The sequence below is a fragment of the Lepidothrix coronata genome, unplaced genomic scaffold, assembly GCF_001604755.1.
Source record: "Lepidothrix coronata isolate B3197 unplaced genomic scaffold, Lepidothrix_coronata-1.0 Scaffold90, whole genome shotgun sequence".
Lineage (NCBI taxonomy): Eukaryota > Metazoa > Chordata > Aves > Passeriformes > Pipridae > Lepidothrix > Lepidothrix coronata.
The window spans coordinates 1,792,512-1,805,262 of NW_016690270.1; the positions used below are offsets into that span (position 1 = coordinate 1,792,512).

The 12,751-nt window shown below is 48.0% G+C and overlaps 1 protein-coding gene across 1 annotated transcript in view; it reads left to right on the forward strand.

Annotated features, from left to right (window-relative positions):
- The first annotated feature begins 595 nt into the window (after positions 1-595).
- The window catches only part of TSPAN2 (tetraspanin 2), a 21,412-nt gene continuing 9,256 nt past the window's right edge, over positions 596-12,751 (forward strand). The window contains exons 1-2 of the mRNA XM_017821467.1: positions 596-707; positions 2,600-2,702. Of these exons, the coding sequence (XP_017676956.1) occupies positions 639-707; positions 2,600-2,702 (172 nt within the window). The 5' untranslated portion in view covers positions 596-638. The remainder of the gene's footprint in view (positions 708-2,599; positions 2,703-12,751) is intronic.

Below are 12,751 nucleotides of genomic sequence, written 5' to 3' on the forward strand. Positions count from 1 at the left end.
TAATTAAATATTGAGAGGAAATGTTTGACACAGAAACCCCACGTTTCCACAGACTCAGCCTCTACCTTGTGCTCTTCTGTCAAAGCCTCACAGGCAGCTTTGGATTCAGAGTTCCTGAAGAGTTTGAAGGAGAACAGCAGCTGAAAAAAGAAATCACCAGAGGAGAAAGCTGTAAGATTTTGATGGCAGAGTCAGCATTTTGGGTCAAATCTAGACAACGAAGCGAAAAGTATCGGCGATTGGAAAATTAACTTTAGGGGGCTTTAGTTTATGAGCGTGAGATAATTTTAAGGAGAACGGACATCAAACCCTCGGCGCCGCTGGCGATTTTGCGGGCAGCATCTGCAACATTCGAGCGTCACTGAACGCCCTGAGACACGCGGGGTGCCCGGAGGGCTCCGACGAGCCGGGCGGGCACAGCCCCGGGCGGGCACGGCCCCGACAGCCCCGGGCACAGCCCCCGCCGCTCCCCGGCCCCGCCCGGGAACCCCCGGGCACAAAGTCCGCCCCGGGGCGGGCCCAGGTCGGCGGATCCGCCCGGGCAGCCCCGCCCGGCCCCGCACCTGCCCCCGGTGCCGCCCCGCCGGCGAGTCGGGGCCGATCCGCCTCGGGAGCTGCTGCCGGAGCCGGCGCCCGCCATGGGCGCGGGGCGCGGGGGGATGCGCTGCATCAAGATCCTGCTCTTCATCTTCAACCTGACCTTCTGGGTGAGCGCCGGGCCGGGCGGGGCCGGGGCACCTGCTGCGGGCGCTCCGGGACGCGGCCCCGGGCGGGGGGCCCGGGGGGTGCCGGGCGAGGGGAGAGGGTGGGCGGCTCGGGTGGGGGTCCCTCCGAGGAGCTGAGCTGCCCCAAGCAGCGACAGCGCTCAGCCGGCGCTCCCGGCTTCTGCTCTCATGGAGACACAGCTCTTCCTGGGGAAGCAGCGATTCGGTGTGAAATGACACCGCCGGGAAAAGGCAACCTGTGTCTTAACTGATAGTTTAAAGTAGTGGCCATTTCCCCGGCAACCGGAGAGCTGCAGGAGGAGGCTGGGAGAGGTTCTCCCAGCACCGCGTGCAGCGGAACCTTTCACAGCATCCCGGTGGGTTTTACTCCTGTCATTTCGAACAGCGAGCCAGCAGCTGCTGCCTTTACAAGTTCATCCTAAGAGAAAGTCCTCGCATCATCCCCGAGAAATGCAGGGAATGCTGTGCCCGTTCTCCCCTCATTGCACCTTTTCAATAGTCTCACAGTTCCACAGCACAGCTGAATTCACACTTTCTTTTCTCTTTCACTTTCCCTCGCGCTCTGTCCTCCCTTCAGCTATCCAGTTTTTCACGCTGGAAAACAATCAGCAGTGTCATCTTCTTAAACGTCTTTTTCTTTCCTTCTGATTCACTGGGTTCTTTTAAAAAGAAGTCACAAAGTAATCCTGTTCAGCCTCTCTGGAGCGAGCAGTTTTGGGCTTTTGTCTCCTTTATGCTTGAAGCACAGTTAAAGCAAATGCTGTTCCCTCTTGGTGACAGCGCTGCGCGCCCCGGGGACACAGTGCTGCTGTGCTCGAGCTGGAGGGGCAGAGTGATGCTGCCCAGCTGCAGCTGCAAGGCAGCAGAAGGACAAAGCTCTGTGTTATTTGTTTCTCAAAAGCGACAACTACTGTGTTTTGTTGTCCTGCCTTTTTTGCTGGGATGGAAGAAACCATCTCCTCAGCTGGCTGGGGCATTCAGCCCAAACTGCCCGCCTAAAGCTGAGCCCCTGGCTGGCAGGAAGGAGGTCCCCATGCTGTGACAGGGTGGCAGGGGACCCTCAGCTCTGCTAGGACACGTCTGTGAGGAAAGCCATGATCCCACGCTCTCCAGCTGGGCACTCGCCCGCTCTCCCGGCTTGTGGAGGTTGTGCCACACGGATCAAGTGCCAGGCAGTGCAGGGCAGGTTAGAAATGCACCATGCCAGGCTGCCACGGCCATGGGAAGCAGCAGGTGTTTGGGAGCCTTGCCCAGGTTGTGCAGGAGCTACAGACCGAGGCTCTGGGCCTCCATCAGCACAGCAACAGGACACTGTGCCTGATCCTGCGGGATTCTGGAGCTGTCTGCCAGGATACCCACTGCTGCCTGGGAGGCTGATAATTTGTCTGGCCTGTGGTGGGGCTGAGACCACTGACTGTAGATTTTTCCCATTAAACAACATGCTGTGACACTCCCTTGTGACCTGGTCTTGTTTGCATTAAAGGGAATTTTTCCTTCCGTTTGGCAGCATCCATCACCAGTTTCCAATATCTGTACTCCAAGACACTGTACGTGTAACAATCCTTTTACCCCCTGGTTCTGCTGGGGAGCTCCTGCCCGACTCCATTCCCTGTTGCAGTTCAGGCCAAGTTTTCATGACTAAATGACTTATCAGGTTTGAGAGCCACTACTAAGTTCAGAGCTGAAGAGCTGAAACAAAGCAGCACACTGCCCTGAAACAGGAATTTGTTGTTATCAGACGCTGGCAAGCGCTCCCTGAATTTTGTGGTGGGGGGGTTTCAGGAGAGCACAGGTGCCAGTGGCACCTCTCTGGTGCTCTCTGGTGCTCCCTGGCCGTGTGTCTGTGCAGTGCTGACTCTCTGTTTGTGTTGCAGCTGGCAGGACTGGCTGTCATTGCCTTCGGGCTGTGGCTGCGCTTCGGCGGGGCGATGGCAGACTTTGCTACAGACAAAAAGTCCCCGGAGTATTTCTTCCTGGGTAAGTTCCAGCGCGTGGGAGGACACAGCTGTCAGCCCTTGCTTCATCCTGGGGCAGGTGATGCATTGAATTCTATGAAGGTCAACAATTCCTGCCCTGAACTACCCAAAACTGGGCGTTCTGTGTGTGCCATGTGCGTGGTGGCTTTTGACTTCTCTCTGCCTGGCATCCACTTCCTTAGTCCAAACTAATCTCTTCTCTTGGATTTGATCCAGTCCTCACGTATCCTAAGTGAATTGTGCTAATACTCTCAGAATAGAAGGTGAGACAGGTCAGAGACTCGTGGGGTTCACCAATATATCCTTCCTTCTGTGCAGCTGCCAGCCAAGAAAACGACAGTGGCACCTCAGAATGTTCCCAGTGCCAGTGCAGCAGTTAAATTTTGCTCCCCAGTTCTCCCTGTGTCTCACTGGTCAGCACTGGTGTTACTTCATTCACATAGGCCCCAGTGTGACTGAAGTAGCAGAGCAAATCCTTCCACTAATGAAAAGTCAAACTAAACTACCTGGTGTTCAGCCATCTCGGGAGGTGTTTGTCCAACCCAGGCAGGAATCAACTAGTTCCTCAAGTCCACAGATCTGGTATTAGTCACTTCTAATTTTAGCATTTAAGATAATTTTTCTCTCCCTAGGATTTCCAGGCGGGTTTTCTGGAAATGCCACCTGTGTTATGTATCTATAGACACCCTTAAATAGCAGCTGTCTGGGACTGCCAGCAACTGCATTTCTCTGCCACTGGCAACTGTAACATGTCCTTACAGCAGAAAAGTCAGGGGTTTTTTCTGTTTAATCCATCACCCCTGGAGACTGACTCAGTAAAATCCAGTGGGTACAAACATTTTTGCCATCTCCAAATGCCAGGTGTGAGTGAATTCCCAGCCCTGCCATGTCCATCGAGCCACTCTGACAGGGTGGAAGGACTGGGAGTTGGCTTGAGGTGTCCTGCAGTCAGTCACCCATCACTGCAACATCGTGCAGTTACTTTAAATACCCCGATTCTCTTAGTGGAGGCCTTGACTCAGATCCACCACAGTCCCAACCCAAGCCTCTCTAACATATGCAGCAGGCTGGAGACACAGAGCTGGCTGTACAGCACTGTGGGAATAGATGGGGAGAATGTGATGTCCAGCAAAGTTTCCGTGTGATTTTTGTGAGGCTGAATAAAACCATTCAGACAGAAATGTTGTTTGGGACCTGAGGGTTATTGTAAAATACCCTGTAGCATCTCCACTGACACAGAGAGGCAGGAAATATGATTTAGTTTTTCTCTTACATCTGAGCTGCTATGACAGCAGCATATTAGATCACCAACTTCATTTCCAGATCCAGTTTATACCTGCTGAACTTCCTGTGCTGTGTGCTGGAATGGTTCCCTGCCTCATCCACTTATGTTTGTCCCAGGAGAGCAAACAAGACAGAAAGATGTTCTGACCTTCAGAATCAAGTGCTGTTGGTTTGTTGGAAGCCAGAAATTAATACATCCTGTGCTGTGAATAAGCACCACAGTGCAGACTGTAACACGCTGTGTAAACAAGATATTCTCTGGTGCATGTGCATTCAAATCTGCTTCTGTCCTAAATAGGAATTACAAAAGTTGTTCAGAGCTGTTAATTTTGGGAAGTCCTGGGGAACCTTCTTGTAAAAGTTTCATCACAGACCATGACACTGAACTATTGGGCTGCCACATGTATTTATAGAGCTGTCTGCTGAAATATGTAACTGCAAGCAGGGGAAGTGCTGAGGGCACAGAGATGTTGAGAATTCTTTTAAACTTGCACTTTGGACTGAATTCAGAAGCGAAGGGTTTGCCCTTTTTTGTAATAGGCACTGGACAGAGCAGGCCTGTGAGAGAAAACCAGAGTTTTTTGCTGCCCTCCCTCATTACAAATCATGTTAAACGCTGCTGTGACTTCTGAGCATCTGATGGGGCAGCTGTGCTGGGGCTGGGAACAGTCTGGGACTAAGTGGTAAAAGAACAGTGATAAGTTCAGTTACAGTGGGTTTTGCAGCAGACAAAGCTGCACTTGATGGTCCTGCTGAAGAGCTTTGCCTCTCTAGATTTCAGCTTGGAGTCCCCCTTGCCAGTTGTGTGTTGGGCCTTTCTCAGAGTCTGTGGGGCTGTCGTTTGTTTGGCTCTGTTTGCTCTCTAACATGCATCCTGGCTGACAGCCAGGACTCTGCATAGCAATTCTTAGTATGGAACACTGTGCAGCACGCAGGGAGCAGCTGCCCTGAGGGCTGGAGGAGAAAGCCCTCTTAAGCAGTATGACTTAAAATATAAGTATATAGCTAAATATCTAAGAGTAATTTCTTTGTCTCTGTTCCCCTGACTGCTTCTCTGGCTGCCTTGTGATAACCCAAGCCCCTGTGATCACATCAGCTTTGTGCCAGTGCTTGGAACAACAGTGCAGGTGCATTCAGAGTTTGCTTTGTGGGCTGAAACACTGTCCAGAATCACCATCTTCTGGAAAACATTTAATTTTCTTTCTTCTAAAGAGCAGCATATTCTGCTCTTTCTGTACCTGGACTGAGCTGCCAGCCCAATCTAACCAGCTTCTCCCTTGTGCTTCCTTGTGATGTTTTTTTTCCTGGATCCGAAATGTTGTTTTAGTTTAAAATAATTGATAATTCTATCCTTGCATTTTCCATTAGGCCAGAATGAGTCTCCTTAAATAGCCTTGCTCTTTACCAGCAGTCCAGCTGCCTTTTCTGCCCCTGGAATAGTTCGGGCCATGACTTGGCAACGAGGCCTGTTCATCTTTTCCAGCCACTGAGATGTTTTTGTTGGTTGGAGAACAGCTTCCAGGCAGCAGTGCTGAGGGCAAGCACATATGTGTTCTTAGTTTTCTGTTGCTTGTGGTTTTGTGTTTGGTGATCCATATTCCCCACTGCAGCCTGCAGTTAAAACCCTACAACAGAGAGGGCTGGGGTTGGAACTCTTTGACCCACGCAGTCTCCATCCACTTTACCAGATGTATCTTACAGACTCCTAAAATTGGACATCCACTGCCTGCAGCTCCCCAGCTTTTGGAGTTTCTGCTACAGTGGGACAATATTTTGATGTTGCTCCATCTCATAGTACAGTTTTTGTGCCTGTGCTTCAAGTGGTGAGGCAAAACTGGAGCTTCCTTGTTTGACTGCCTTTCAGCTCTGGTACAGGTCACTCCTCTTGTAGCTGCACTGGAGAGAAAAAAGAATGAAAGGGAAAAGATAATTTCAGCAAAGACCCATAGCTGGCAGTTACCTCTTTTATCTGAGTTGTCTGTGACACTGCACTGATCAGATGGAGAAAAGATCTGTAGAATAAAGGGAATTCCTTGGATTGCTCAACCTTCTTGAGACTCCTGTATCAAGACTCTGACAAGTGTTTTACTGGGCAGGAAAGTCTGCAGCAATCAGAAGGAAACAGAGATGCTTCTGTGAACCCAAGGTGTCCCCATTGCTGTCCCACAGTTGGTCCTTAATTAATTCCTTGTAGTGGTGCTGTTCTTAATTTTAAAAATACCTAAGGCACAGCAGTACAGACCAAGTGCTGCTGAGGACAAGTGGAGAATTTGTGAAGTGAAAACTAACACAGGGACTTTTTAAGGGTCTGTTCCAGGCCCCTTTTGTCCCCTCTCTGCTTTTGGTGGATGAAGGGCAAAGTCTGCTTTGGTTCCTTGGGCAACAGGAAGGACAAACTCTTTGTATCCCTAATAAATGAAGAGCAGAGGATCCCATCACTGCCAGCAGCAATAAAAATGAAGTGTATGTACTCAACAAGCCCCATCAGGAATGGTAACAAAACCTGATGAGTGTGAATGAATCAATCTGGGAGACTCTTTCTCAGCCCTGAAACTCTGCTTTTCCTACACAGCCAGAGCTCACAGCCCTTGTGCTGTGTTGTGTTCTCTGTTTCAGTTCCATGATCCAGTCTGTGGTCCAGGCACTCATCAGGGCCAAACCAGTTGTGGACAAAAGTTTCAGGGTGGCTGTGGCTTTTTCTTGGGGTCTGTGAGAGCACTGAGTGATCCTTCTGGCTTTGAAAGGTACAGTTAGATGGCACATGCCTTAGGATATGAAGTCATGTCTGGAGTTGAAGGATATTAGTAGTTTTTCTCCATAGTAGTGGATGCCCATACAAACAGGAGTTGGCCAGCAGTTAAATCCATGTAAACTGCAGTTCTCTGCTCCTGTGCCTCACTTTGTTCTAGTTCTATTCATGTATTTTGGACTCAAGCACTGTATCCTTAGTCAACAGTATTTTTTCTCCTAAATCCATGACCTCTCAAACTCCATCAGCCTTTAGAATGAGACCTGTTGGCAAAGCAGCCTCTGTAAAAGGTGCAATACCACAAGGGGAGCATCAAATGGTGTATTGGAGAGCCTGTACTTAAGACTTAAGCCACGAATTTGTCTTTCTTCCTATCATCTTGTGTTCTTCTGCTGTTCAGGAAGAGTGGTTTAGAAAAGGCTGATAGTGGCCCTGAGTGGAAAACGGAAGCTGCTGCACTGGAAATTGGCTAAAAAAATATGACAGCACCACTGCCACCCCCTGAGAAAACCTCCCTCAAAACGAAAGTTGCTCTGAAGTCTCTGTGCTGGGTCATAAAACCTCGCAGCAGCTCCTAAGAGTCAGTATTCCCCCTGGCAAAATAAAAGCAAGAATAAAGGCAATTCTGACCAGACAAGCCAATTTAGCCTAATGGAACAATCCATCCATCTGCCTCGGGTGGTTTTATATTTGCAGTGATGTTCAGGAGGCTGTTTTTTTAATTAATCACTTAAGCATGATAATGCACTTTTTGCTTTTTGCCTATTAAATTGTGCTCCTGGGTGACTTCTGCCACCCTCCTCTCTCTGCTGTAACTATCTAAAGCCAGTTCCACCCTGCAGCAGCAGTTGAACTCACAGTTACACCATTTCCTTCTCTGGCACACCCTCTTCTCCTCCCTTGACAGTGGCTGCCCCATCCCTGGAAGTGTCCAAGGCCAGGTTGGACAGGTTTTGGAACAACCTGGTCTAGTGGAAAGTGTCCCTGCCCATGGCAGGGGGTGGAACAAGATGAATTTTAAGATCCCTTCCAACCCAAACCAATCCATGATTCTGTGATTCCTTGCTGGAGCAGCACACTACACTCCAGGGATGCTCAGGCTTTTTTTTTTCATACAAACTCTCTTTAAAAGGACCATCTGTGCTCTAGATGCCAATCTCTAAAGGGGCTTCTGGAAAAGAACCAAACCAGTACAACCCATTACATCTCCAGGGAAATGTCCTTTGCAAGGGAATGCTGTGTTTCATTCTGACAGAGCTGTAAATACATTTGGAATGGCCACTCTTGAAGCCATTTAGAGGAGAGTGTTTTGTCTGCTGGAAAAAAATAAACCAGCAGCCAAAAACCTTTTTGGGGTGTGTCAGTTCAAAAGCATCTCCAGAGAGGGTTTGGATTGAGCTGGCTCTTACATACACAGGATTATTCAGGGTGTCCTAATCTAGAGGGGATTGCAGAGAATCAGGAGAGGATTTCAGGATACCAAATGACTGAGTATTACAAGGGCAGATGAAATACAGTATCAACAAAGCAAAGTGACGCAGGTGGTAACAGATAATGTGAGCAGAATAAACACTGACAGACCTGAAACGAGCTATAACCACACAGGAACATGATCTTAGACTCGCTCTCAGTTGCTCCTGACAACCAACTGCCTTGTTCAGCTGCAGTCAAAGAGGCATATAAATGTCAGGAATCATTAAGAAAGGAAATGGGAATTCAATTGAAAAATCTTAATGTCATTTTGTACATCCCCAGTGCACTCAGTGTCCTGGTGCTCTCTGGTTCTGCTCAAAAAGGATGTAACAACACTAGAAAAAGTACTTAGATATTTGATGAGATTATGGTGCTTGTGTGCACTTTGAACAAGTCCCATATGGGGAAGATTTTCACACTCTTCACATCATTAAGTTGTAGAATCCTTTGCCACAGGACTCCGTGAAGTTCAGGCACAATTGTGCAGGTGTGTTGGTTACACCTGATTTCAGTGCAGGTGGGTGGGGGGTGACAGGCACTGACAGAGCCTTTGGGGACAGCCTGGCTTAAGGGAATTTGGGATGTGATTATTTAGGGTTGTGAGATGCACGTGAGCAAGAGGAAACATGGTGTTCTGTGGGAAAGGGGAGGAAGTGGACTGGGATGTTACATTACAGTGAGGCTGCTTTTAAATTGAAATTCAGGATTTGTGCATCAGCAGAAGCCTGCAAACTGGCTGGTGTCCGTAATGCTTTTGTGGTTCCAGGAGGATTAGCCACAAAATCCTCGTGGAATTCGCACAAGACATTTATTCCTATACGTCCATTATGCTCAAATTAAGGGTTATGTTCCAATTCTCCAGAAATCCATCTTCCTTCAGAGGCCTCTGCAGCTTTCCTCCAGTTTTGTAAATGTATTTTATAGATAAATATACAATGGAAATGTCTACTAACAAGCCTGTTTCAGAAACAGCCTTTTCTGCCAAGTGCCACACACACAACTGTCCCTGTCTGGCCAGTTATTTCCAACTCCTACGTGTGTTTCTCATATTTTCCAACAGTGTGTCTGTACTACAGGTTCCTTGGTGCTCTCCCGAGGGCTCGAGAGCCTCAGTCCTTCTGTGGAGGAGCACATCTACCTCCTGGACTGGAAGGAACACACACCCTCGGGAAAATCCCTTCAAGTGCTGTCTGGGCTCTCGGGCTCCTGCCATCGCTGCCTCTGGGTCCCTCACCCCAAGAACAGAGCTGCTTGTTTTCTCAGTGGATTATGAACAGTTGGTGGTTTGTTCACTGTTATTTACTCAGCCAAAAAGAAGGAAAAAAAAAAAAAGGAGAATTATTTAAAATGGAAAGTGACCATAGCAGCCAGGTAAACAAGAAACCCATGTGAAATAAAGCCAGACAGAGACACTGTGTGTCTGTCTGCTCCTGCTCTTTGCAGGAGGCTCCAGGCAGGGATTTGTGTCTCAAAACCTTCAGTAGGATTTAGGGAAAAACAAACAAACAAACAAACAAACAAAAAACAGCTCTGGGTGTGGGTTCTGTTCCAGACTCTGAAATTAGATCTCTACCAGCCTTGGCTGATCCTTCCCTCACTCTTGGCACACATAAAGACACATTGCAGTCAGCAGCTATAAAATTCCATCCCTCTCTTCTACCTGGTCTAAAATGAGGGGATTTTGCATCACTGCTAATCACAGAGGTTTTGTTCATCCAGAAATAACACACAGAATATCCTCATTTCTTCTTGATGTGCTTCTTCACACCTGGAGATCCACTGTCTCCAAGTACAGCCCTAGAAGGGATATTGCCCATATCCAGAAGAAACAGAATCTTAGGGAAGAACTCTGTGCCATGAGCACAAATCCCAATCCAGAGATGTCCTCTGAGCTGTGGATTTGCCATTCTTCACTACAGGGAGCCACAGGATGCTCTGAGATTGCCAGATAACTTTTGAATTCCCCTTGTAACTGCAAAGCAGAGTCTGCTAGAGAATGGGAATCCCTCCTGTTGGAATTTTCACAGGGAATACCCCCATCTGACAATTTCCTTCCAGGAAATAATGATTTTCCCCGTGGGATGAATCAGAAGATCAAATATACAGAAAAGCTGCTGCTTTATTGCTTTCCAGATGTGTCCTTTGCAAAATGACACAATGGCTTTGCAAAGAACAATGGCTGAAGAAGGGGCTTCCCCCCCTCCTTAGACTCACTATTTTATAGCCAGAAGGGAAATCAGTTTGTTATCAGGTGCTCTCTCACTTGACTCACTGCTAAAAGTGGAAGTCTTCGTTTCTCTTCACAGCTATAAAAATCTCTCTGTGTGTGTGGGGGGGTGTCTTAGCACAGCAAAACAAACAAACCACCACCCCAAACCCTCAATATTTCCTCACCAAAAAAAAAAAGGCCAAGGGAATAGGCTCTGTCCAAAAACCCCCAGCCCTGTGACACTTTGTTCTTCATCCTCTCGTGGTTACAAAGAAGCCCCTATTTCCTCCAGAACCTCTCACAGTCGTGCCCTGGCTGTGTCTGCTCAGATCAACCAATTTTCTGTTGGATTTGTGAGTGGATTTGACTCTTTGGAATGTGCCTCTTCGTCCCTTTGCATTCAGGGGTTGAGAGTGACTTGTTTGTGGGTCCTGCAGGGAGGTGGAATAGATATTGCTGAGTTGGGGGCAGGTCCCTGCCATTGGGTCCAGCTTTGTCGTCCTCAGCCGAGTGTTCCTGCTCTCAGGATTCCCAGTTCTTCTGTTCTCTGCTCCTCTTTGGGCTGTGTGCTGCCAACAACCTCAGAGACCAGTTCCACATCAAACCCTCTCTCCTCTTCATTAGCAGACACAGATCAAAGTGCCCAAATCACAGGAAATGAACAGAGGCAAGAAGAAGTGAGAGGGAAATTTTCACACAGGCCACAAACACATTCGCTTCCTTTCTACCCTGTATTTTTTTTTGCCTTCTGCTGCACAAAAGGCTGCAGCTGGACAGTCTCCTCATCATTCTCCACCCACCAAAACAAGCTCTCTACCTTGACCTGACCCACACACCTCTTTCTGCCACGCTGTGCTCTGTGCTGAGCTGTTTTGTGTGCCTTTCTAGCTCTCAGACATGTTCCATTCTGTGCCTTATTTTGTTTCCCTGCCATGCTGTTGATGCCAAGCTGGAGGCCACGCCAAGGCTTTGTGTTTTACAATGGAAGTGCTTATGAATAGAAGCTGATTAAGGCTCTGCTTTCCATCCTGCTTTTTGGAAAGGGGTGGGTTCTAGTGAAGCTTAGTTACTTCTGACACATGATACTATTGGATAACAATGTTTAATGTTAAACCCACCAAATTTCTGGATTTGTGGGCTAAGGATGGCTCTCAGTGCTTGGTGGCTTTAGGTCAGGCTGTGGTTCTAAGGTGTGTGTGCCAGAAATGGTCACCCTTTGCTTTTTCTTTTCTCTCTAGAGAGTCTCACTTAAGAGTTTAGGTCTCTTTTTATTCAGAATTTGAAGTGATCATGCCTACATTGCTGTGTACAGCCCACTAGGAAAAGAAATACTGCACCCCTGCCTCATATACTTACACCATCTAGGATGTTCCTGCATCCACTGCTTTGACATCCTTCCTGGAAGTCATCTTCCATTGAACACACCTGGATGGGGGTGCTGGGAAACCTCACAAGGCAAACTGAGAAATAACTTGAATTCCCTTTGAATTTTTTTTCGAGCTGCTCTTCGTGTGTCTCACAGAATCACAGGATATTCTGAGTTGGAAGGGACCCACAAGGATCATCGAGTCCAACTCCTGGCTGCAGGACAACCCCGAAATCACAAGTCTCATTGCTGTGTGAGAGATGACATGTGTGTGTATATATAGCAGACAAGCAAAAAAAATATCTTTATTTTTGTGGAAATTTTAAGTGCCATCACTATTTCCCAGCTAGAAATAGCTCTCTCGAGTATCAGCAACTGGTGCTGAGAAAGGACAGAGTGGGATGAACTCTCCTGAGCAGGAGATGGAAGAAGGTGGTTTTAAAGTCTTGGCTGGCTGAGCTGTGGGGCTCAGCTTTGTTTAGTGAGTGGTGTGAGTTCTTCCTGTAACACGCCTTAAAAGGGAAGTTCTGATTGAGGTAGCGGTTCAGTTGTGACTCATGCCAGTGAAATGTTCAGGCTGCTTCTCTGACAAATGCAAATCCAAACTCCTAAGAGTGGTCTCACCCCCTCCCAGGCTCACAGAGTTTAGTCTTTCCTCGCTGGGAACGACAAAAAGAAATGGGAAGACTCCTCACTCTTTACTCTAAAATAGCTCTGCTAAGTGGCCTGATAAGTAATGACAGGGACTGGGGCAGGGAGCGACAGACAGAAAACAGCCCAGGAAACATCTTGGTAATTACACGGCGTTTGTCACCATAGAGATGTGAGGAAATGGCAGTGTTGGTGTTTGCCAGTCGAGCAGCAGGTTCTGCACCTGAGACAGGGGTTGTTTGTTTTTTTTTTTTGTCTTTTCCAATTCATCTTCCACGAGGGCTGACCTTTCTCTCCTGAGCCATATATCTCTTTGTG